The 23,955-nt window shown below is 44.6% G+C and overlaps 1 gene segment (V, D, J or C); it reads left to right on the forward strand.

Moving 5' to 3' along the window:
* Positions 1-23,955, forward strand: part of LOC125362953 — a 436,105-nt gene that overhangs the window by 408,013 nt on the left and 4,137 nt on the right. Inside the window, 1 exon segment of the C gene segment in view lies at positions 757-815. Within this exon segment, the coding sequence occupies positions 757-815 (59 nt within the window).

Raw genomic sequence — 23,955 nt, forward strand, 5'->3', positions numbered from 1 at the left:
AGATGTTGGACTGAATCACCTCTGAGCTCTCTTTCAATCCTTAAGTGCTAAGATTCTGTGCCTAGAGAATGAAAAGGTGAGCTTAGACCTGTTTCTTCTATTTCTTACTATTTTGATAGCCAAAGAAATAGGTCATCAAATTATTCATGAGTGAATGCCTATAGAGATTTTTGTACCTAGAAGATAATGAAGTAGGATTTCCCATTGCAGTAAATGAGAAAGTAAAAGGAGATTCCAGGGAGAGAGAGAGAGAGAAAGAGAGAGAGACAGAGACAGAGACAGAGACAGAGACAGAGACAGACAGAGACAGAGAGAATATGCCTGGAGGGGAAGAGCAGAGGTTGAATGAGGGAAATGAGGTGATTTTGCAGAGGACAGATTTGGCCTGTCAAAGTTTTCAAAGTTTAGCTTTGGAAATGGATCCAAACATAATGGCAATCCGAGTAAGTCTTTTATGCTGAGAAATAGGAGCAGGGAAGTGAAGTTCCTTCCAATTTAAACACTCTCAAAGGGAGCTGTAATTGCTTTCTGATGGGAGAGGACTCTGAAGGCAGAAGGACTATTGTTACCACAGATCACTGGTCCCTGGAGATAGAGCCCTTAAGGACTGACTGTCCAGTTTAGGCTGCTGGCTGCACAAGGAGAAGACTTAAAGAGAATGGAGGTGAATTTCATCCCTACACTCCAAAACAAGGGCAAGAGACTAGGGAGCTTGGGACCAGGTTCATGTAAAGAAGGACAGCACTGTGTGGACAGAGGCTCCGTCTTGGGGAAGCTGTACTTTGGAAGAGGAACTCAGCTGACTGTCAGGCCTGGTGAGTGGGTCCTTTTCTACTCTGGAGAAACATTACTAGGAAAAAGAAACTAAGAGGGAGATAAGTCAAGGGACTGTGTGCTTTACCTCTCCTGGAGAACAGCCTCTACCTCCGGGGAGTCTGAGATAGGCCGGGACAACTGAGAGGCCCTTTTAGAAGCCTCAATCTGAGAGGAGAATGTGGTGGCCCCACCAAAGCAAAGGAGAAGGACGATCCCCTTACAGACGCAAGCATCCCAAACCCATGCGGTAGTCCATGGCCAGCCCTGAGGGAGGAGTTGGCCCTGAGATCCGAATAGACAACCCAAAGTAGAGAATAGATTTACAAGATTCACTTTTGGGGTCTTGTGGTTCTCTTTTTATTTTAATTTTTTGTTGTTATAAAGGTGATGTACAGAGGGGTTACAGTTACATGTCAGGTAATGAGTATACTTTTTTTAACAATGTCACCTGGGTCTTGTGATTCTTGGCCATCAACCTAGGAGAGGCTCCATGGACCATGACCTCCACACGATACTCTGTAAACATCCCCCAAGAAGCCTGCTCACTCCTCTTCCTTAGTGCCAGCCTCACTGACAAATGGTTTCTAGAAGAGCTACTGGATGTTTGAAACTTTGGCCAAGGAAAGTAAAACCCAAGCTGGGCACTGGTGGCTCCTGCCTGAAACTCTACTTGCTCAGTAGGCTGAGACAGGAGGATCATGGTTTGAATCCAGGCAGAAAAGTCTGTGACACTCTTGTCTCCAATTAACCAACAAAAAGTTGGAAGTGGAGAGGGAAAAACAGGAAGTGACCAAGGGAAGGAGTGATATTATCCAAAAAGAAATGTACTCTTTACCTGACTTATGGAACTGTTACCCCTTCTATCATCTTTATAATATCACTTTAAAAAAAAAAAGTTGGAAGTGGAGCTATAGCTCAAATGGTAGAGTGCCGCCAGGAGCTGAAAAGCCAAAGAGAACTCAAGGCCCTGAATTCAAGCCCTCGCATTGGCACACACACACACACACACACACACACACACACACACACACACACACACACACTAAAACCACCCAAGTGTAGAGGTAAGGCAAGACCCAGGATTAAAGTATGTCCTCTCTTCTCTTTTTGGAGACTTCCTAGGCACTAAGTTAAGCAGGCACACTTTGTTAGCAAATGTATGTGTGTATATGAGTGTGCTTTCAACGTTCCCATTTCTGGATATATGGATAGCCTGAACCAAAAAATTCTAGATTTAATAAGGCTTCCCATGCTCAGGTTCTTTAGTGGGCAAAGCATAGTCAAATGGACCTCTGAATGGGTGAAGGTTAGAGATGTTGTCCTAACAGAGCCAGGTCCAAATGGCCAAAGCAAAGAAGTGAGCAAACATATGAATAAGTTAGCCCCACGCACATGCTCACTTGCAACCATTCCACCTCTATCAGGTGGACACAGGGCCAGGAGACAGGATCACCCGAGCATTAGAACCCTTCCACATTCAGAAGGGCCATAACGAAGGTCCTTTGTCAAGTGTCTGCCAAGCATGGTTGACTTCCTTGGTTCCTATGTTTTTGCCGGGCCTCAGATCACTGTGACCACCAGTGCAGGGAGCAAGCCAACTTTTGGTGGAGGAACAAAGATGCTGGTTAAGCCAAGTGAGTACTGGAGCCTTACACACAATTCTATTCCCAACTTTAAAATGGGAGCCCCGTCATCAAGTTCAAGTTAAGCACAGTGATTTGGCCCAAATTAATCTGTCTTTAAAAATGTGTAGTGTTGCTCTCATGTAAAAACATATATGTTCGCGGGTATGTATATATGTTTGTGTATATATGTATGAATTCAGAAGAGGTAAACAATATCACTATCTGGGATTTATTTTCTTGAAAGAAAGGAACTAAAGATACTTTTCTTGTTTCTTCACATTGCTTATCTGATTGTCTCAAGAGGCAGAGGAAAGTAGAAAAGGGTGATTTTTTTTTTCTATTCAGAGAAGTTAAGTGATTCAAAAATGCTCACAATAGCAAGGCAAGGGCTCACGTTTTCTAAGATTCAATATATTGCTGTTTCTACCAGGCTGCAGCATCTATAACCATCATTCTGATTTATCTCCTCTAGCCCTCATTTTTCCCAATTAATGTAGCTGAAATATTGGTAACCCTTATCTCTTGGCTCAGAGGAAGTGTGAGAGGATTTAAAAGACATTGCTCTGAGAAGGAATTGAGCTAGAGGGGTTTTTTGAGGGGAGTGGGAAAAAGAGGGGTATTTTTTATATTTTTTATATTGTCTCTTTGGGGAAGGGAGTACAAATGGAAAGACATTTAAAAGGCAAAGTGAAGGGATCAATAAATGTACATTTGCAAAATAAATGAAGGCATTCATCTAGGAGCCAAAAGAACGTCGACCCCAGCTCAGCCTCTCACTAACCGTGCTGCCATGAGATCTCTCCAGCTCTAAGCCTCTAGTCACCTTCAATACAGAGATTAAGATTTCAGCCTTACCTACCTCAAAGGATTCTGTGAGACTCAAGTGAGATAGTAGGTGTGAAATCTCCTAGTAAATTATGAATGGGAAGATGATTCACAATGTTTAAGAGTTCGATTTTACCCAAATGTGGGTCGTTCAATGGCAAAGAAAGGGTTGAATTCAGAAAGAAGACTTCCCCAGTTATAAGAATAAAGAATGTGAGAAATGGCGGGCACCCCCTTCCCTGAGGTCATTCGGGAGAGAAACATGTGGGGCTGGGAACGTATAATAAATGAGTCCTGACGTTTCCTTCTATCTCAACAAAGGTTTGAAATGTTGTTGTTTTTAGTTTAACATTTCAATATATGTATATATAATGTTGAATTAGGTCTTAGCAAAAGAGTTCTTGTGCTTGAAAACAAAGTTGAATTCGATCTTAGCAAAAGAACTCTTGTGCTTGAAAACAAAGCATCCTTTAGTTTTTGTGGTGAAATCTTTCACTGTGGCATCTCCAGGTGCCGGGAAGCTGAGTTTTGGAAAGGGAACCATGTTAAAAGTGGATCTTAGTAAGTATCATTATGAATTCTGAGCTTGACTAGTTACTGAGACAAGTAGCGAAGCTGTTTTGGAAATCTAAGTGTAATTCCAAGAGCTATCTGTTTATCCAGATTTCACAGGACTAGAGTACGCTCCCTGACTTCCTGACTAGGAAAGCTCCTTCTGCCAGGAAACAGTCAGTTTGCACTATCTGCACGCTCAATAGGGAAGCAGAATGGAAGACTTCTCCTTTGCCCAGCAGCCAGATCCACAGAGAAATGTGCTCTGAGAAATCCTCTTATAACTCCATTGCCCTCACTTGGCCAACGCCGTATCTTCTACTTGCCCAGATAACATCCCAAATCACGTTAGAAGACTCTCTAACTCCTTATCTTTTCTAAGTAGAAATTCACTTGGTTGTACTCACATCTACTACATCAGCAGAGATAGACATGGTCTAAATGTCCATCATGTACACAGTGTGTGATTGGAACCAGGCTTTGATCTCTTGGCCCTCAATTTGCTTATGTGTAAGTGAAGGCTATTAACTCCAGTGAATCTGGACTTCACTTCAGACATCACTTCCTCAGAGAGAGCGTTCCTGACAAGCCATCAAACACAGCTGCTGCCTGGTTACCCTCTCCCTTGTTGTTAATTTTACACACTTTCATCACTGCATCTCCTCTTAGCTATGTATTTGTTTATTGTTTCCCTCCTGGTAGATGTGAGCCCCATGAGGACAGAGTCAGTCAGTAGCTTTCATTGTCTCCTCAGTGCTCAGTGTTCAGTGATGTTCAGTTACTGATGTTTGGGACCACCCACTCACGGCCTTTCCTTCTCACAAATTTACAGAGATTTGTTATCGCATATTCAAAAACTGAAAACTCACTTGGCCCTAGCCAAGAGTTGGGACAGAGCACAAGTTTCTGTGGTTTATGGATGTATACAAGGTGGGTTTGAGTGAATAGACACAGGAGGTATTTGCAGGGCCTCATTTCACTGTGCCAATCAGGCTGGAAGAACATGGATATTTGGGCAGGGAACCATTGTATCAGTGAGTTCCAGTAAGTACTTGGTAATTATAGATCATAATACCTACGCTTATCCTACCATCTTCTATTACACAAGTGACTAAATTTCTCCTTTTCCTTTAAGTCAGGGAGAATTGAGATTTAATAAGGAAAGCCATTAAAATAAAAATAAATGGAGCCTGGTACCAGTAGCTCATGCCTGTAGTCTTAAACGTTCAAGAGTCTGAGATCTGATTATCACAGTTTAAAGACAGATCAAGTGGAATATCCATGAGATTTTTATCTCCAATTACAGTTAATCACTGAAAAATGAGAATCAGAGCTATGGCCCAAGTGGTAAAGCACCAGCCTTGAGCCAAAAAGCTAAAGGACAGTGCCCGGGCCCTGAGTTCAAGCTCCTGTACCAGCACTACAAAAAATAAATACATAAATAGATACATAAATAAATAAATGGTAGAGAAATAGATGCAGTCCTCCCTCCCTAATACTCCAACCACTTCCTGCCCTCTGTGTGCTCACTTTTTTTTAAATAAATAAATGTGATAAAGGAATGATTACCTACAGAGATATGAGCAGTTTGCTAACCCCTGGTAAAAGTGAGGATAAGGGGGCTGGGGATATAGCCTAGCGGCAAGAGTGCCAGCCTCGGATACACGAGGCCCTAGGTTCGATTCCCCAGCACCACATATACAGAAAATGGCCAGAAGCAGCGCTGTGGCTCAAGTGGCAGAGTGCTAGCCTTGAGCGGGAAGAAGCCAGGGACAGTGCTCAGGCCCTGAGTCCAAGGCCCAGGACTGGCAAAAAAAAAAAAAAGTGAGGATAAGAGCTGATACTCCTTAGCTAGTAAAATAAGATTACTTGGTGAAATTTCACAAATCATTGTGAAAGGAGTAAGTTTCAGAATTGGCTAGAAAATATCACTTGGACTCTTCTCAGGCTTTCTGTTGTATCTGTTATCGTACACTGTTATTGTGTCCTGGAAAGAGGCTTTCATGGACTTAATTCCTTGGCTTGGCCTTTATTCCAGTAATCAAAAAGAGAGAATTCCAGCCAGGGCTCCCGCGAGGGAGAATTGGTGCATGCTAATCACATTAATCTGTTATCAAGGTAGCTTAGACAATTTTTTTCCCAGCGACTCCGTACTATGATTGACAACATATTCATCTTTGGGAATGGAACTCGATGGTCAGTAAAAGTTAGAAAGTGTGCAATATGTCAATAAAGTAAAAAACTTAAAGTGTCTACTTTAGTCCACTGAGCTTAACACAGTGTTTTAAGGCCAAAGAGTCAAGGAATTCATGATTTGTGCAGACGTAAGTGTGTTCCTGTAGAAGGAAATGTTGGAGTAATGGCATGGAAAGTATCAGAGGCTGGGTAAAGACAACAAGTTATGTAGATGAACCAAAAATAATAGACTGAAACAGCAAGTTGATGGAAAGAAAGAGGCAGAAAGTTTGTGTGAACATTTACAGTTTCTCTAAACCTGGCTGGATTGGTGCATGTATCTAGCCCATGGTTTCTTTATCTACAGAATGAAAATATTTAGTAATACTTTATAAGTTGTTTTAGATGTAACTTTATGTGTTTGAGAATATTTCACAAATTCTTAAGGAATAAGGACATGTAAAATATCATGTTTATAGAACAAACAAGGAGAGGTTAAGTAAATTCCTCTCTCTCTCTCTCTCTCTCTATCTATCTATCTATCTATCTATCTATCTCTATCTCTATCTCTTTCTCTTTTAGTGCCCATTCTGGGCTTGAATGCAGGGCCTGGGTTCTATCCCCGAGCTTTTGTACTCAAAGCTAGCTAGCACTCTACCACTTGAGCCATACCACCACTAACAGTTCCAGCTTTTGGATGGCTAATTGGAGATCAGGGTTTCATGGACTTTCCTGCCCAGGCTGACTTTGAACCATGAGCCTCAGATTTGAGGCTCCTCAGTAGCTAGGATTATAGGTGTGAGCCACTGGTACCAGACTAGGTAAATTTGCTTAACATGAATAAGTTGTGTAGCTCCTTAGTAAGATGTTTCTTCTCATGTGGCTCTATAGCCACAAAATCTCTCTTCCATGGAGGTGATAGTACCTTGACTGCTAGTAGGGGTTGCCGCAAACAGATAGCATTTTGTAAAGACTTGTATTATAGTGTGAATTCTGGAAATTATCAAAAAGTCACCTTTGGGACTGGGACAAAGCTTCAAGTCATCCCAAGTGAGTCCAGTTTGCAAAGCATTTATTTTTTTATTGGGTTATCTTCTCTTGGATGGAAACATTTGGAGAACACAGTGGGTTGTAACATTCCTTTCTTTTCATGGTCATTTTCAGAAGCTTTAGATAAAAGGATTGCATATGGGCTCCTCATCTTTTCTCTTACCATCTTTTTTTTTTTTTGAACTTTAAACAAAATTCACATTTTATTTAGATTGAAATAAACTATACAAAATTGATTTTCTTCACCAAAAATAACAGCAATCTTTTTCTGTATTATTTCTAGATAAACCACAAAACATTTATTTTTGTAGGTTTTTCTTGTAAATCAAGACGAAGCAGTAGATATAATCATGGAAAAAGGCAGAAACAATTAGTAGTACGTTCCATTCAAGTTCTTTCTTAATAGAATAGAAAGCTTAGACACTGCCAATGGAGGCCAATGGAAAATAGATTTGTATAAGATCTAAAGAGAAGAGAACTGGTGGGGTTTGTTATTGTTTTGTTCATTTGTTTAGTAAAATCTGAAGTGGGTACCATGCACGCAGAAGGTCACTTGGCTGCCAGGGGGAAATGGCATTCCAGTAAGTAAAGAAAATAGCACTGACAAATGGTAATCCTTTCAAAACAAGTCCTCTGGCAAAACAAGCAGAGTGTGGAAGGAGAGCAGGAGCAGGAAGGCCTGCACCTACTGCTCTGGATGCTGTACCAACAAGTTTCAGATTGATTGAAGTTAAAATCAAGGGAGACACCATGGCAGGAATCTAAAAATTGATGTGTCATGGAAATGAAAGAAGAGCTAGACGAATCTGCTAGATAAAATAGAGTTGAAAATTGTGAATTGGATGGTGATAGACACAGATGTGGGTAGATAGAGACTTCATTTTAAGGGTTGCGCAATAAATGGCCCCAAGTTTGAGTGAAATGTTCTGTGTGGTATGTGGAAAGACAAAGGTGAAGGGCTCACATTCCTAAGCCTTAGATATGACAAAGGAGGATGTGATGGCGTGTAGGTGTTTGGGGACTGACAAAAAGCACTGTGGGAAGGATGGAGGCTATACATGGATCTTTGGGACTGGGACTAGACTGGTAGTCTGGCCTGGTAAGTAGATATCAGAAGAATATGAGGAAAATGGAGAGTAAGATGTGTTTATGTCTCACAAAATGATCGATTTGGGAGGTCACTGACATCTGGTCGTCGTAAAGAGAACCCCAGTGCAATCTCAGTCCCATTCTAGGAAGAAGTTGGGTTTTTCTTCTAAAAACTCTGTTTGCTAGCTGTCCTTTGCTGAAATGTCTGTGGATTCAGGTTGTACTCTCGTTAGCAGCACCGGTCTTGCTTGCTCAGCTGCATGTCATCGGTTCTCCATTTATTAACAGGGCATTTTTTTAAAAGGATACTGATGTCTAAACTTATGGCCCAGTTATAGCCCCAATGAGGTAATGAAATGTATATTAGACTCATCCCTCTTGGTGCACCATAGGGTCTCCATAAATGATGGTTTTTCTTTGCCCTTCCACAAATGGAAAGTTAAAACCTAACCCTGGAGGCCATTTTTATAGGAGGGTTTACTATAGTGTGAATACAGGATTCAGCAAACTCATTTTTGGAAAGGGAACTATGCTTCAAGTCTCTCCAGGTAAATGCTGACCCATCTCACCTTGTTTTATTTGCTTTAAGGCTTCCTCAGTAGTCGCTACGTGTTTCACCCTCCTGTGTTGCCTGACCCTATGTCTGCTGACATTCTATGCATTTCAGATTGAGCCTCCATGGGCTCTTCATTTAAACATGAAAATAACAGAGGAGCTGGAAATAACAGTAGCACTAATTCACCTAGTTGGAATGGAGAAGAGTCTTAATACTCTAGGCAATTAGGACAATTTGTTCAGAAATAGCCTAGCTTCCTGTGTAAAGCCCAGACTGCCATCTTTCCCCCAGGCATCCTTCACAGCCCTCTAACCCTCAGTATTCTAAATTTAGCTGCTCTTTCTTAGACAACCCATGACCCATAATGCTACAGAAATCTTTCATTACTAAGAATATCCACCTATTTAAAGAAAAAGACCTTTGAGAGCAAAAGCTTCCTTCTATCCCACACAGCATCTGATATGGTACTTTTACAGAGTACTTGATAAGTGCTTGTTTCGTTGAAATTAACCCTCCCCCAAAGAAATCAGAATTTCCAGGCCAAAAGGAAGAAGAAAATGAAGTAAATGTCTCAAGACATTCAACCATGTAGTGAAAAGGGCAAAACAGCATGATGAGAATCAAATAGATCTACGTTTTATCAATGTGACTTAAAGCAGATTTCTTGCCTTTGAAAGAAGCTGAGTAAGTGTGAGATTCTCCAGTAACTAGAACTCATTTTTTTTATCTGTTAAGGAGGAAGTGGGCTCCATTGAGCCTCTGGCCTCTTAGCATCAACTATCTATGGAATTATCCAACTGTGGTAGTAAAAAGAACCGTTTCCTCATATGCATGAGTCAGATAACAATGTTAAGTCTCCAGTTGGTTTGTTTTGGGGTTTGGGGTTTGTTTGTTTTGGGGTGTGTGTGTGTGTGTGTGTGTGTGTGTGTGTGTGTGTGTGTGTGTGTGTTGGTCATGGAGCTCAAACTCAGGACTTTGCTCTTGCTCGGGTTTTTTTTGTTTCAGGTTGGCACTCTACCACTTGAGCCACACCTCCACTTCCAAATCTCAAGTGTTTTCTAACTCATTAGAGTAAATGGGGAGGAGTGAAGTGGCAGAAGGGCGTTTGTTGTCAGGCATCAGACACTGTGGGAATTGGAGGAACAAATAGGCTCACCTTTGGGACAGGCACCATGGTAAAAGTAGAGCTGAGTAAGTATGAGATTCTTAGGTAACTACAAAATTTGTTCTGATAACAGTGAACGGAAGAAATGGAGATGCTGTTTTTATCGTTATATCTTCTTTTTAATTAATACTAATATAATGCTGAAACATTAAGTTTTGTGACCCTAGGATAAATTAGTGGACGTATATATAGATCATATGAACACATTTTCTTTGGGGTGGAATTTAACAAGCCATTAAGACTGCCTCATTTTCTGACATCTTCTAATTGCCTTAGGAAAATTTAAGTTAAATAGTAAAAGTGAAGCCAGGCTCCAGTGACTCACACCTGTAATCCCAGCTACTCAGAAGGCTGAGATCTGAGGATCACGGTTCAAAGGCAGCTTGGACAGAAAAATCCACGAGACACCAATCTCTAAATAATGAGCATAAAGCCAAAAGTAGAGCTGTGACTCGAGTGATAGAGCAACAGCTTTGAGCAAAAAGCTAAGGGTGGCCCAACCCTGACTTCAAGCCTCGGCACAAAAAATAAATTCATTCATTAATTTAATTCGATGGTGAAAGTGCATGCCTCCTTCCACTTGGAAGTATGCACAGAGGCTTAGTCCCAAACTGAGTTGTGGCCTAAGGAGTCTCAGGCCATGGGCCAGCTGCAGCGTGGCATTGTGTACAGTGCTGGTCGCAGTGTGAATGAACACAGGCTATCAGCAGCTCATATTTGGAACTGGCATACAAGCTTTGGTCAACCAAAGTAAGTCAGAACTCGAGAATTATGGAGCCCAACTCCCCAAAATTGGGTTTGCATTAATGTAGTTGCATTTATCTTAGCCATTACTTTGATTTGTGGTAGGTTATTGTTACTCTTTTGGTTTTAATCATAGCAAGACCACTAACTTAGAGTATATATTTCCTTCCGTATTCTTCTCTCTACCCTCTAAATAGAATTGCTGTCAAGATATTAGGAGAAAAATGTCTGTTTCCTTTGAGTCAAGTTTCTAATTTGCTCAGTAAGTTCCCACTTCTGAGCTTAGGGACCACAGGAAACTCTTATGTTCTGGCTTTTATACTGCCTCCTTATTGCCTTTTAGAAATACTTCCTTGGTTTTCCCTTGCCTAAGTGCTTAGATTTTGAAATTCACTTTTACTCAATGTATACTTAGCTTTTGACCTCTCCCAAAAGCAGCCTCCTTGTCCCAATGATTATGCACAGTAAAAGTCAGCTCAACTCAGCAAATGATTACTGAGAACCATCAACATGTCAGAGACCACAAGCAGTTTAAAAGGAAACCAAGCACTAGTGGCTCACACCTGTAATCCTAACTACTCAGGAGGCTGGGATCTGAAGTTCGCAGTTCAAAGCCAGCCCAGGCAGGAAAGTCCCTGAGACTCTTATCTCCCATTACTCACAAAAGGAAGCCAGAAGTGGAGCTGTGACTCAAGTGGTAGAGTGCTAGTTGTAAGCAAAGCGGCTCCGGGACAGTGCCCAGAGCCCTGAATTCAAGGCCCAAGACCAGCACCAAATAAAAGAAGATTCCACCCACATGCTTCCGAGAAAGGATACTCGTCTGTTCCGTACTCAGATGTGTGACTTTCTTGAGGACAAAACGCCCCATTGGCAGCTGGCATCTCGGAGTAAGATGAGGACAGAGAGGAATGAGTCACCCAGGAGCGTTGCTCAGCCCCGGGCGAGGCTGGGAGCTTTGAGTCGGGCAGAGGCAATGTTTGTAGCAGGTGCCCTCGCGGGCTGCAAATGCTCTTGCCCCTACTCTCCCTGGCCAAGTGAAAAATATGCTTTTGCCTATGTGCCAAGGAAAATGGGGCACATGAAAGTGGGAAAGGCCCCCGCTGCTCCTTAGCATCTTTAGAAATATCTGCACCCGCAGCCTCTTGTAGGAGGCTGTGTGTTTCACAAAGTTTTGTTTAAAAAAAAGGGGGGGAGAGGAAGAAAACCTTTTGTTTTTTCCAGAGGAGAAATAGCCAGACTTGATCTTTGTTAATGGCGATGATGAGGAAAAGGAAGGGTAGTCGTCAAGGGCACTCCTGCAGGCCCTCCTACCTCCCCTTGTGGGGAACACTGTAGGAGCAACCTTCCCTGAGTTTTTGCTCAAGGCTAGCACTCTGCCACTTGAGCCCCAGCGCCACTTCTGGCCGTTTTCTATATATGTGGTGCTGGGGAATCGAACCCAGGGCTTCAGTATACGAGGCAAGCACTCTTGCCACTAGGCCATATCCCCAGCCCGTAGGTTCCTTGTTAATGAGACCCTCAAAGCCCAGTGAGCTGAAAGGCTCAGCTGGAAAGGGTTCAGGACTAGAGCTGCATTCCCACCTCCATTCAGGATTGGCCTGCTTTCCCATTTCTGAAGTAGGCAGCAGGTGCTCCATTCTGTCCTTTTTGAAAGTTTCATGGAAATTGTGGTGGGGCTGGGGTGGGGGGGGGGTGGCGTTCTCTAAAGTCCTGAGATTTCTTAGACACGGGGCTCTGTCTGAATCAAGGTGACTAGAAATAAAGGAATCAAAAGGCTTCGGGTGCCTTGGCCTATTTCCGGGTGGTAAAGAGGAAAAGATAAAAGCCCAAATCACAGGAAGAGCCTGAATCCTGCTTGGACTTTTGCTCAGACAGGGTTATATGGTAATCAAATCCCCGGAGCTCACAGAGGAAAGGGGCTGAAACAGAAAGCATCAAAGATCCTTGTGAAGAGTAAGAAGAGAGAAAAGAACGCTTCAGGGACAAAAGGTCAGGAAAGCTTCAGCAAATGTCATGTAAAATCCCCTTGGATCCACTTGAAGAGGTCTGCGTCTGGCAAGGGAAGTAGAATTGGCCAGGGAACGATAGGTCACACCTGTAATCCTAGCTACTCAAGAGGCTGAGAACTGAGGATCAAAGTTCAAGGCCAGCCCAGCCCAGCCTCTAGACAGTAAAATAGGACCCTTGGTGCCTGCTCCAACAGACAGGGGGGTGAGACAGTACTGAGGTCTTGAGCGGGGATGTGGGAAGTGCTTCCCATAGGAAAGTGCAGGTTTTTGGAGTAACTGCAGGCTAAGGCACCATCCCCGCACTGGGCACAAGGACTCAGGGCTCTGAGGACAGGAGAGCAGGTCATCAACCCTGCAGCACTGCCAGTGTTTTCCTGCACTGTTGCACCAACACACCAGGGCAATGGTAAAGGGAGGTCACTGGGGACAGCTGTTACCCAAACCTCTCCTTGCTGTGTGCATCTGGAGGAAGCTACAAGCTTACTTTCGGAAGCGGGACCGGCCTCTTTGCTGGTGCATGTGAGTTCCGCCGAGCTGATCACGAGCAAGTTTGTAGGCAGGTTATATTAGGGGAGCATAGCTTAATAGTGAGAGAGTGGTGTGGCCTTCCTCCTGGTGAAAGGAGTGCTTTGTGAGCAGAAACTCTCCTCAAGGAATCACGTCTAATGGAACAGTCGGGGCTGTGCTGGAGAAGAATCTTGCATTCAGAGGACAAATACTCACATCTTGAGAAAAGACACTGCACTCCTGTTAGGTTTCTGAAGTCACACTTCTCCTCTTGGCAGCCCAGTCTACCCTGCTGTTCTTCCGTCTGGCTGAGCTTGTCACTGCCTCCTGAGGCAGTGCTCCCTAGTAGAGAGCACGGGGCTGGGAATATGGCCTAGTGGCAAGAGAGCCTGCCTAGGAGAGAGCACCCCAAGTGGGATGCCGAGGAACTGAGGCTGGAGCCCATGTGATAAACCACTGGAGATCGTTTTTGTTTGTTTGTTTGTTTGTTTTGAGGGGGGAGTTTTTGTTTGCTGGTGGTTGGTGGTGGGGCTTGAGGTCAGGGCCTGAGTCTTGTCTCTGAGCTTTCTTCCCTCAAAGCTAGAGACGTTTTCCCTCAAGAATAGAGACGTTTATCATCAAAATCGTGGAGCAGACTGTTTTAAAGCTCTGTCCTCTAACACAGAAGGCCGTGAACGCATGAGGATGGGCAGCTGCCCTGCTGGCAGAAAGCAGGTATTTGCACTGCCTTGTAGCAGAGTGTAGGCGGCGGACGACTCACTCTGGGGAGCGGAACAAGGCTCCAAGTGCACCCGAGTAAGTGCCTGGCCTCAGGCCCCAGCCAATGCCCCAGGCCCCAGCCGCGCTGTCACCCTGTCACCCGGGAGGAATCGCGCTCCCTGAAGTTTGTTTGCATGTTTCTTCACCAAGTTTGATCATTTTGAAATTTGAATTCCCAGCCTCTGGTTTCGCAGTTTGTTTTCTAATGGGAATTGCAAGTCAGAGCTGGTCTTTTTATTACTACAGAGATAGATTCTTTTGTGGTTTCAAGATTTTTATCAGAAAAGAAACAGCAATTGGTTATGCCAAAAGATTTATTTTTGTTTTTGTTTCATGAAAGGCAATGAATTAAACTTCCCAGAGATGCTAGTCATTCGATATATTATCACAAACTAAATTGAGAAATACGGGAAGTATAAGGTTCACAGGAAAGGAAACCCACCACATGGTTCAGGCAGAAAGGAGTTTATTGGGGGAAAGCAAATGGCCAGCCCATAGGAGATGGAGGCATGGGGAGACAGAGGGGAAGGAAGAAGGGAAAAAGAGAAAAGAGGAAGAGAGAAGAGGAAAGAGAGCGGGGACTGTATTGGGCCACATTATATAGGGAAAGGCAGGAGGTATGGTCAGGTGGATCCGATGTGATCTCAGAAGAGGAGGTAACGGCCTCCAGGTGTGCCAGTTACCTAGGTAACACAGGTACTGGGCACTGACTTAAGCAGGTGCGGGGGGGGGGGGGGGGAGGGCTGGTATCTGCATGGAGCCTCCCAGGGGCGGGCCTTATAGGAAGAACATACAGCCCAAATACCGTAATGCCATAAATAATACAAACTTTGGAAAATGGGACCATATAAAAGTTAAAAGACAAATATAGTCCTAGTAAAAGATAGAGAGCTGGACTACTCTAATTCTAATATGTATATCTAGAAGGTTTGCCCATTCAACAGATAATTCTCGAACAACTATGATATCCCCTAGCTCTATGCTAGAAATGAGGATGGAAGGGGAAGAGAAGCAAGTGTGATCTGTCTCCCAGATCTCAAAGTGTGAACAACTGCAGTGGTGTCACTCGGGTTCTTTGGGGGCCACAGATACATAGGAGTTGCCTCACCGGTCTGAATTGCTCTGTATCCCGGGTTCTGTGGGAGCAGGAACCTCTCCCCTGCATTCTTACATCTCTACAGCCCAGCGCAATGCCTGGCATCGGCAATCATTTGGTGACACCTATATGCCACCCAGCTGGGAGAGAAAGAATAATTACTGTTTAAAATGTGTTATTTGGCATGAGCAAGTATTCTCCAACAGAAAGAATTGTTAGGTCTTAAAACTGAAAGGTTACAAAGACAGAGCCATTGATTCATGCGTGTAATCCTAGCTAGTCAGGATAAGATCTGAGGATCAAGGTTCGAAGCTAGACTGGGCAGACAAATCTGTGAGAATATCTCCAATTAACTGGAAAAAAAGCTGAAGTGGAGGTCTGGCCCAGTGGCAGAGCACCAATCTTTTTTTTTTTTTTTTTTTTTTTTTGCCAGTCCTGGGCCTTGGACTCAGGGCCTGAGCATTGTCCCTGGCTTCTTCCTGCTCAAGGCTAGCACTCTGCCACTTGAGCCACAGCGCCGCTTCTGGCCGTTTTCTGTATATGTGGTGCTGGGGAATCGAACCTAGGGCCTCGTGTATCCGAGGCAGGCACTCTTGCCACTAGGCCATATCCCCAGCCCAGAGAACCAATCTTGACCAGAGAGAACTAAGGACAGTGCCCAGCCCCTGAGTTCAATCATCAGCACCAACACGCGCGTGCGCGCACACACACACACACACACACACACACAGTCCCTCTTTTCTACCATGGATCAGTCTAGATTGGATTTAGAAAGCCTGAAACTCATATTTCTCTCAAGAACCAAATTTCAGAGGTCTAAGAATTATAATATGTACAATAAGGAAGCAGTGCAAATGAGTTTGGGCCACAGAAAGGAAAGAGGTCTGATGATGAATGTGAGGTGGTTGTTGTTTTGTTTTGTTTTTTGTTTTTTGTTTTTCTGCCAGTCCTGGGGCTTGAACTCAGGGCCTGAGCACTATCCCTGGCTTCCTTTTTGCTCAAGGCTAGCACTCCACCACTTGAGCCACAGCGCCCCTTCTGGCCTTATCTGAGGAATCGAACCCAGGGCTTCATGCATGCTAGGCAAGCACTCTACCACTAAGCCACCTTCCCAGCCCTGATGACCACCAAGGAACTAGTTAGCCATGCTGAGGAAAGAAATTCTTCCCCGTTAGGATCAGAATCATCTTTGAAATACACAACTCCAGGGGGTATGTATGGAAGGAAGACCAAAACTCCACACTTGGGAAAGGCTTTCAAGTTGACCTTTGTTCCTAGTGGACAAACCCAGCAAAGCGCTGGGAAGAGATGGATTGTGTGTGCTCTTGTGTATCACGTGGCCCCGGAGCTTGTGCTGAAAGTGGAGGGAGCTTTGCTACACAGCTGCTTAGGTATTTGGCAATTACCTAAATGAAATGGAGCTGTTGCTTGATGATTACAAAGAAATAATCAGCATCAATGAGGCCTCTAATTGTGGCCGCAGGAGTACACAGAAGAACAGACTCAGAGCGCTGGAAACTCAGAGGAAAATTAGACTAGTACTTAGAATGGAATACCAATGATCTGGAGCTAGAAAAGGACACACCATGGAAAGTGTGCGTGTGTGTGTGCACGCGTGCATATGTGCGTGCGCACGCGTGTGCATGTGTTCATGAGTGTTTTAAGAAAGAAGTTTGGAACTAAGTCAAATAAGTTTGAAAAGCTCTAAATTTCTTTATTGTAGAACTTCCTAGAGATTTTAATACATGTTGTCAGCCTTCAAAACTTATATACAGCATATGGAATTCTTCCAAACATTTTTTTTTGAGGTTTAGAATTCCTTCTTGCAGAGAAGTTTCTGTGGAATTCTCAGAGAGGAAACTCATCTCAACCAGCACTCCAACTTGAGGAATTTCATTTCTCATATACATAAGCAGGGAGTTTCTCTGGTTCCACATATAAGTCATGCCTGATTCTACAGCCTTCCTAGTTAGGTCATTCTTCTGATGCATTGCATGTGAATGTTACTATGGCAATTTTTGTCTCTCTGTGCCCTCAAGGATTCATAAAGCCATTTTCTGAAAGGAAGGGCCCACATAGACCTCAACTCCATCTTTAATCTATGAATTCTTCCTTCAAACTTCACTGTGTGCTGAATGCTGGTGTCTCATGCCTGTAATCCTAGCTACTCAGGAGGCTGAGGTACGATATGACTGATGGGATGGGATGGGATGGGATCTCCAATGTACCACCAGCAAGAAGCTGGAAGCAGGGCACCAGTTTTGAGCAAAAATGCCAAGCAAGGATGTTAGGTCCAGAGTTCAGTGCCTAGTACCAGCAACAAAAATGTGTTTGTGCCAGGGGTGATGTACACTCATAATCCCAACCCTTGGGAGCCTGAGGAACTGGAGTTCATGGCCAGCCTGGGCCACATAGCAAGCCCCTGTCTCAAAATAAGAAGAACCTTTATTTCTCAGCTAATCTCTCTCACTCTTCCAATCCTGTCACCTTCAATTGTGGAATCCAGGACGGGCACCCACCCGCCAAGAAGGTCAGCCCCAGCTGGCTGAGGGAATGGCGTTGTAGGACTATTATGCGGAAAGCTAAGGAGTTCGACCTGGGGTAAAGACTCTTGTCTCTTCAGAGAAAGATTGACTTGAGGAAGACTAGAAAGCAGGGAGAGGGGCAGGGCCTCCACCAGGCTGGCCTGCCAGGGTGACAGTTCTTGTAAAGCACCCTCCCACCGTGTGTTGTGGGGCAGCAACAGTAAGCTGACCTTTGGAGCAGGAACCAGACTGGCAGTCCACCTGTGTGAGTAGGACCACTCCGATGTCTGGGGCAAAAAACCTGGTTCCTTGTCTATGATTTCCTGCAGTGATGTAGAGCAATCTCAGGGGCGGACGAAGACCTCTTTTTTTCCCCATTTCTACACACTCTTTTAGTGATTTAAAATGTCGCCATTTCTCATATTCAAGCCAGAAGTGTCAAGAGCCAATTGAGTCATGAAAATCTCAACACAATAATTTTCAGAAAATGCAAAAAGAATTTCTAGATAGTACTTTCAGGCAAAGCTGATACGATCAGCACCAGAAAATCTGAACATTCAGGAAATTAGCAAAGTGCCCTAGAGGCAAAGGAGACGCATTAACGACAAATTCTCTTTCATTGCAGCAGGTAGTTTACCTCTCAGGGTTAACTGCTAAGCAGGCAGCCAAGTCGCTAAGACTTTTTCTGAGTCCAGTTGCAAAGCTTCACCCAAGGGCAGAAGTGACCCAGATCCCTATCTGAACGAGAGGCATGACACGGAAAATGACAAAGCATAAAGCCGGGCATCCGTGGCCCACACCTGTCATCCTAGCTGCTCAGGGGGCTGAAATATGGGGGTCACAGTTCAAAGCCAGGTGGGCAGGAAAGTCCATGAGACTCTTTTTATTTTAATTTTTATTTTAAAGGAGATTACAGAGTAGTTATAGTTACATATGTTAGGGGAATGGGTGCTTTTTTTTTTTTTTTTTTTTTTTTTTTTTGGCCAGTCCTGGGCCTTGGACTCAGGGCCTGAGCGCTGTCCCTGGCTTCTTCCCGCTCAAGGCTAGCACTCTGCCACTTGAGCCACAGCGCCGCTTCTGGCCGTTTTCTGTATATGTGGTGCTGGGGAATCGAACCTAGGGCCTCGTGTATCCGAGGCAGGCACTCTTGCCACTAGGCTATATCCCCAGCCCCGTTTTTTTTAAAGTGAGTCTGTGAGACTCTGGGGGCTGTGGGCCAAGTGGTAGAGCACCAGCCTTCACTAAGAAAGCTATGGGACAGCACCCAGCCCTGAGTTCAAGCCCCAGTACCAGCATACACGCATGTGCACACATACGCACGCACACGCGCGCACACACACACACACACACCAGAGTATGGAGTCGGAAATGCCAAGGGAGGATGATAGACCTGGGATGGAATTTTGGCTGCAACTTAACCAGCAGTATTTAACAGAGCCTCCACTGTCAATAGCAGAATGACAGGAACTGAATCATAATGTGAGATGATACCCTGAACAAACAAGCAATCCGTAATTGATAGCTTTTCTAGTATATTATTGCTATTGTTACCACAGTTCTGCCCCCTGAGGCTGGCATTATTATAAAGGAAAAGGGGAGCTTGGTCCCAGGGCAGCGGTGTTCACACCTAATTGATCACAACCAGTTCCTTCTCCACCCTTGCTGCTTCACTTGACCAGCCTAGCAAAAGCTAGACTGAAATATAAAGAAAGTATCTTTATAAATAAATAAACAAATGTAGGAAAGCGAACCGCTTCCCTTGGATTAGGAGGATTTAAAAGCCATGCCCTGTAGCCCTGAGACGCCAGGGGCTCTGGCACGCTAGCATCAGGAAGGTTGTCACAAAGACTTCACCGGCAGTGAGGGACGGCTGCGGTGCCAAACGCGGATTTGGAGAAGGGACTGGACCCAGTGCACAGGGGCACGGGGCAAGGGTAGAACGGACAACTATTTCTTCTTTGTCCAAGATACTTCCCAGAGCTTAGGTGTTTCCTTCTGTAGAAACCTAAATGGTCTCTTGTCCCCATCTCCCCTCCCGCTCCGTCCTAAGTGTCCTCCATCATTGTGCTCAGATGGAGACCTTAGGAGTCGCAAGACAGGTCAGGAGCAAGAGGTCCCAGGCTCTGTCTTGAAGGGTGCTAGGAACTGCTGCTCTCACTAGAGGATTTTGCTCTACTGAATTCTGCTGACTGTATGGAAATCACACGAATTCACAACCTCAACAGATTTGGGCAAGAAGAAAATAGATTATCCTATCCACTGGGAGATTCTTGCTTCTACTGTTGAAGTGGAGCGCAGGCCCCATGAGTTTCTGTAATGGTGTCACCCGCCGTGGGAACACTGGAGGAATGACTAGGAGACTCATATTTGGGAAAGAGACCCAATGACAGTAATAATCTGGTGTCATCTCAGGTGGCACCGTTTGCCACCTGGAACAGAGCAGTGTCTCTAACCCTTTCCCCGGGGATATCCATTATTACTGCAGTGAGGCTAACTCTGAGCATCATAACTAAGTGCTGTACAGAGGGGCTGGGAAGAAAAAAAGGCATCACTACCAGTCTTAAATGTTTGTGTTACTCTAGTTCAAACACATTAAAATTTGTCTTTAATCAGTCAGTGGATATCTTTAATGCCTCCTAAGTGGCCAACATTCTATAAAATGGTAAAGTGCATATAAAGGATCTTAAGATGTGTCACCAAAACTATTTTAGTGTTAACAGTGATGCAAACAGGCACATTCAGATAGACTAGAGTCCTGACACAAGGTGCCCTACGTGGAAAATGTTTTATGTGGTAGGAAAGATTCATTGAGCCCTAAAGGATAGATAAGATCTGTATGGACAGAGAGGTAGGAAAAAAGTGGAATCCCACACATAAGGAACAATAAAAGAAGGTATAGCCAGGTAGTTGCGGTTTACTCCTATAACCTAGGTACTCTAGAGGCTGATATGGAGGATTGTCATTTGAAGCCAGCCAGCTAGGGAAGAAAAGTTCATGAGACTCCATAGCCAAAAGAATCAGCAAAAAGTAGGACCAGAGCCAGACCTGGAATCCTAGCTACTCGGAGGCTGAGAGCTGAGGATCCTGGTTCAAAGCCAATGTGGGCAGAAAAGGCCCTGTGAGACTCTTACCTCTAATTAACCACCAGGAAACAAGAAGTGGTGCTATGGCTCCAAGTGGTAGAGCACTAGCCTTGAGAAAAAAGAGCTCAGGGACAGCGCCCAGGCTCTGAGTTCAAGCCCCACAACCAACAAAAATCATCAAGACTAGAGGTGTGGCTCCAATGGTGCAGCACCAACTGAGCAAGCAATCAAACAACTGCAAGGTCCTGAGTTCAAGTCCCCATACCAAAAGAAGTTATGAGATTGTGAATGAGCAAGGCCTAAGTAAGCATGTCTGATCATGAAGTTGGATTGAGAGAGAACAAGGCAAAGAAAGTGTCTTCTTGACAAGGGAGATAAGAAATGTGAGGGCCAACCGTTTAAGATAGAAATTAGAGCCAAGGCCAGCTACTTGGAAACTGAGCATGGATTTGGAAATGCAGACCAGACCAGACAGGAAGTGAGAGGGATCAGCTCTTTCCATGGTGGTTCATGATGTAGGGAGTCCCCCTCTCCTCCCTCTGTGGGCTCTGGGATTGGTTAACCCACCCTCAGAGAGTTGAAGCCTAAAGGTTTCTGTAAGGACACTTTGGGAATAGTATGCAATTGTTGCTTCTGGGATGCAGTTTAACAAACATACCTGAGTTCCAGTTACTCCCAGGAAGTCTGCCCATGCTGTTTCCTGATGCTATTCAGAGGCTCAGGGGGACCAGGATCAGTGTCACTAACTCATTTCTGGGTTCCTAGTGCTTAAATGCAGAGCACATATTTAGTGGTGAAGAAGCTTTCAATCACTGCTGTGCCCCTGGGTTTCAAACACTAGCGTATTCAGACTTGCACTTCTGCAGTTATGCTAGAATTATGGTGACAGGTTAGGATCTAGAATAGCTCAACTTCCTTTGAAAAGTGATTCAGGCTTGCTCAAGCTATCGTTTGAACTTATCAGTAATATACTGTGTTTTTCTCTACTGGGTGTTATGGGATGGCTGTCTCTCACAAGGCTTAGGCAGATGGACCCTAACGATCTCCAAATTAAAAGTGCTTCGTGTGCTGGGAATGTGGCTTAGTGGTAGAGTGCTTTCCTCACATGCATGAAGCCCTGGGTTCAATTCCTCAGAAAGAGCCGGAAATGGTACTGTGGCTCAAGTGGTAGAGTGCTAGCCTTGAGCAAAAAAGCCCAATGCCGGGCTGGGGATATAGCCTAGTGGCAAGAGTGCCTGCCTCGGATACACGAGGCCCTAGGTTCGATTCCCCAGCACCACATATACAGAAAACGGCCAGAAGCGGCGCTGTGGCTCAAGTGGCAGAGTGCTAGCCTTGAGCGGGAAGAAGCCAGGGACAGTGCTCAGGCCCTGAGTCCAAGGCCCACGACTGGCAAAAAAAAAAAAAAAAAAAAAAAGCCCAATGCCTGGGCCCTGGGTTCAAGCCCCAGTATTACCACCAAAAACAAACAAAAAAAAAAAGTCAATTACTTTTAGTGCAAAAATCTTGTTTTTGTCTGAAACAGAGACATCCAAAGCTGTAGATGTCAGGCCACACAGTCCCCCAGCTGCTTCAGAGCCAGCCTGAGCTGCTGCCGGCAAGCTTGAATCAGCTTCCCAGGGCTTCCCAGGGCCCATGCCAAAGCTGATTGCTTGGTTTTGGATCCAGCTAGGTGTGTGCATTGCCAAGGCCACCCCGGCTGGCTGGGTAACAGGATGCAGTGTGTGATGAGGCGCGGGGGAGTGGAGGACCACAGAGCACTGCCGGGAACGCTGTGGGTGGCCCCGTGTGCTAATCCTCCTGGCAAACCTCCAGCTTCCTCCTGCCAAGGTGGAGGTCAGAAAGAGCAAACACAGAGATGCATTCAAAACACAAAGCCCACAGGAAAACAGTGAAGACTGAGTCTCAGCACTAAGGAAAAGCTTCCAGCACCTCCTGCATCCTGGGGTGAACAGGAACCCACGTGGAAACGCCCCGGAGCAGCCACAGCTCCAACTGCCTCCATTTACCTCTATACTGTACAGATGATTAAACATGCTCTGTGTGTGTGTGTGTGTGCGCGCGTGCACATGTGCACGCCATCCTAGGGCTTGAACTTGGGGACCTTGAGCCTTTGGTTTGCTTTTTCCCTCAAGGACGGCACTCTATTACTTGAGCCATACCTCTACTTTCGGATCTTTGGCTGGTTTCATGGAAGTAAGAGCACCGCAGACTTCCCTACCTGGGCTGACTTCACTGTGATCCTCAGCCTCCCCCGTGGCATTGTAGTGGGATTGTAGGCATGAGCCCCTAGCACCCAGCTTATTACGCATATCTTTACATGGAGGAACATTATTTGTTTCTCAGATTAGCTTGCATAGGAAAAGTAGATAATATAATGTCTCCATTTTACAGACAACATTTCTGAGACTTTAAAGAACTGATATGACTAACTCAAAACTCTTTATCTAGAGGCTGGGAATATGGCCTGGTGGTAGAGTGCTTGCCTTATGTACATGAAGCTGTTGGTTCGATTCCTCAGCACCACATATATAGAAAAAAGCCAGAAGTGGTGCTGTGGTTCAAGTGGCAGAGTGCTAGCCTTGAGCAAAAAGAAGCCAGGGGCAGTGCTCAGGCCCTGAATCCAAGCTCCACAACTGGCAAAAAGAAAAACCTTTTATCTAGTAAATACAAGAATTGTGACTTTGAGGTGTTGTAGTAGTTGGGGAAAATGTCCTTGTGATATGATAAGATTTCCCAGCTTCATGTCAGCATATCATACCATCCATCTCCTGACAATGCCGAGCTTGGTGAGGGGAAGCACTCTGAATCTCTAGACGAAAGCTTGCTTTACTGAGACTTTTTTCTCTATTCTTATTTTGTCTCCCAGGACCAATATTGTTGTCTAGGTTTGTTGGGGTTTTGAAGAAGTTCCACTTAAGAACTATTTATGATATGTCATTAACACCACGCACCAGTGGCTCACAGCTGTAATCCTAGGTACTCAGGAGGCTGAGGTCTAAGGGTTAAATTTGAAGGAGACTCTTATGCCCAATTAACCAGCAAAAAGCTGGAACCGGTGTTATGGCTCAAGTGGTAGAGCACTAGCCTTGAGTGATAGAGCTAAAGGACAGCACTCAGGCCTTGAGTTCAAGCCCCAATACTGACACAAAAACAAGAATATCAAATACATGCATGTGTGTATATATATACATATGCATATATACATGCATACATATACATATACTCTAGGTAGCCTACATTTCTAGTTTTCTAGAATGATAGGAGCAGCTGTTGTCTAAAATATTACCCCAAAAGTATGAGAGGAAGAACAGTTAGCCCCAAAGAGATCTATTGCTGTCCATCATTGCACTGGGGCTCAGGCCTAGGTTGAAGTAAA

This window comes from Perognathus longimembris, chromosome 14 (genome assembly GCF_023159225.1).
Source record: "Perognathus longimembris pacificus isolate PPM17 chromosome 14, ASM2315922v1, whole genome shotgun sequence".
Classification (NCBI taxonomy): Eukaryota; Metazoa; Chordata; class Mammalia; order Rodentia; family Heteromyidae; genus Perognathus; species Perognathus longimembris.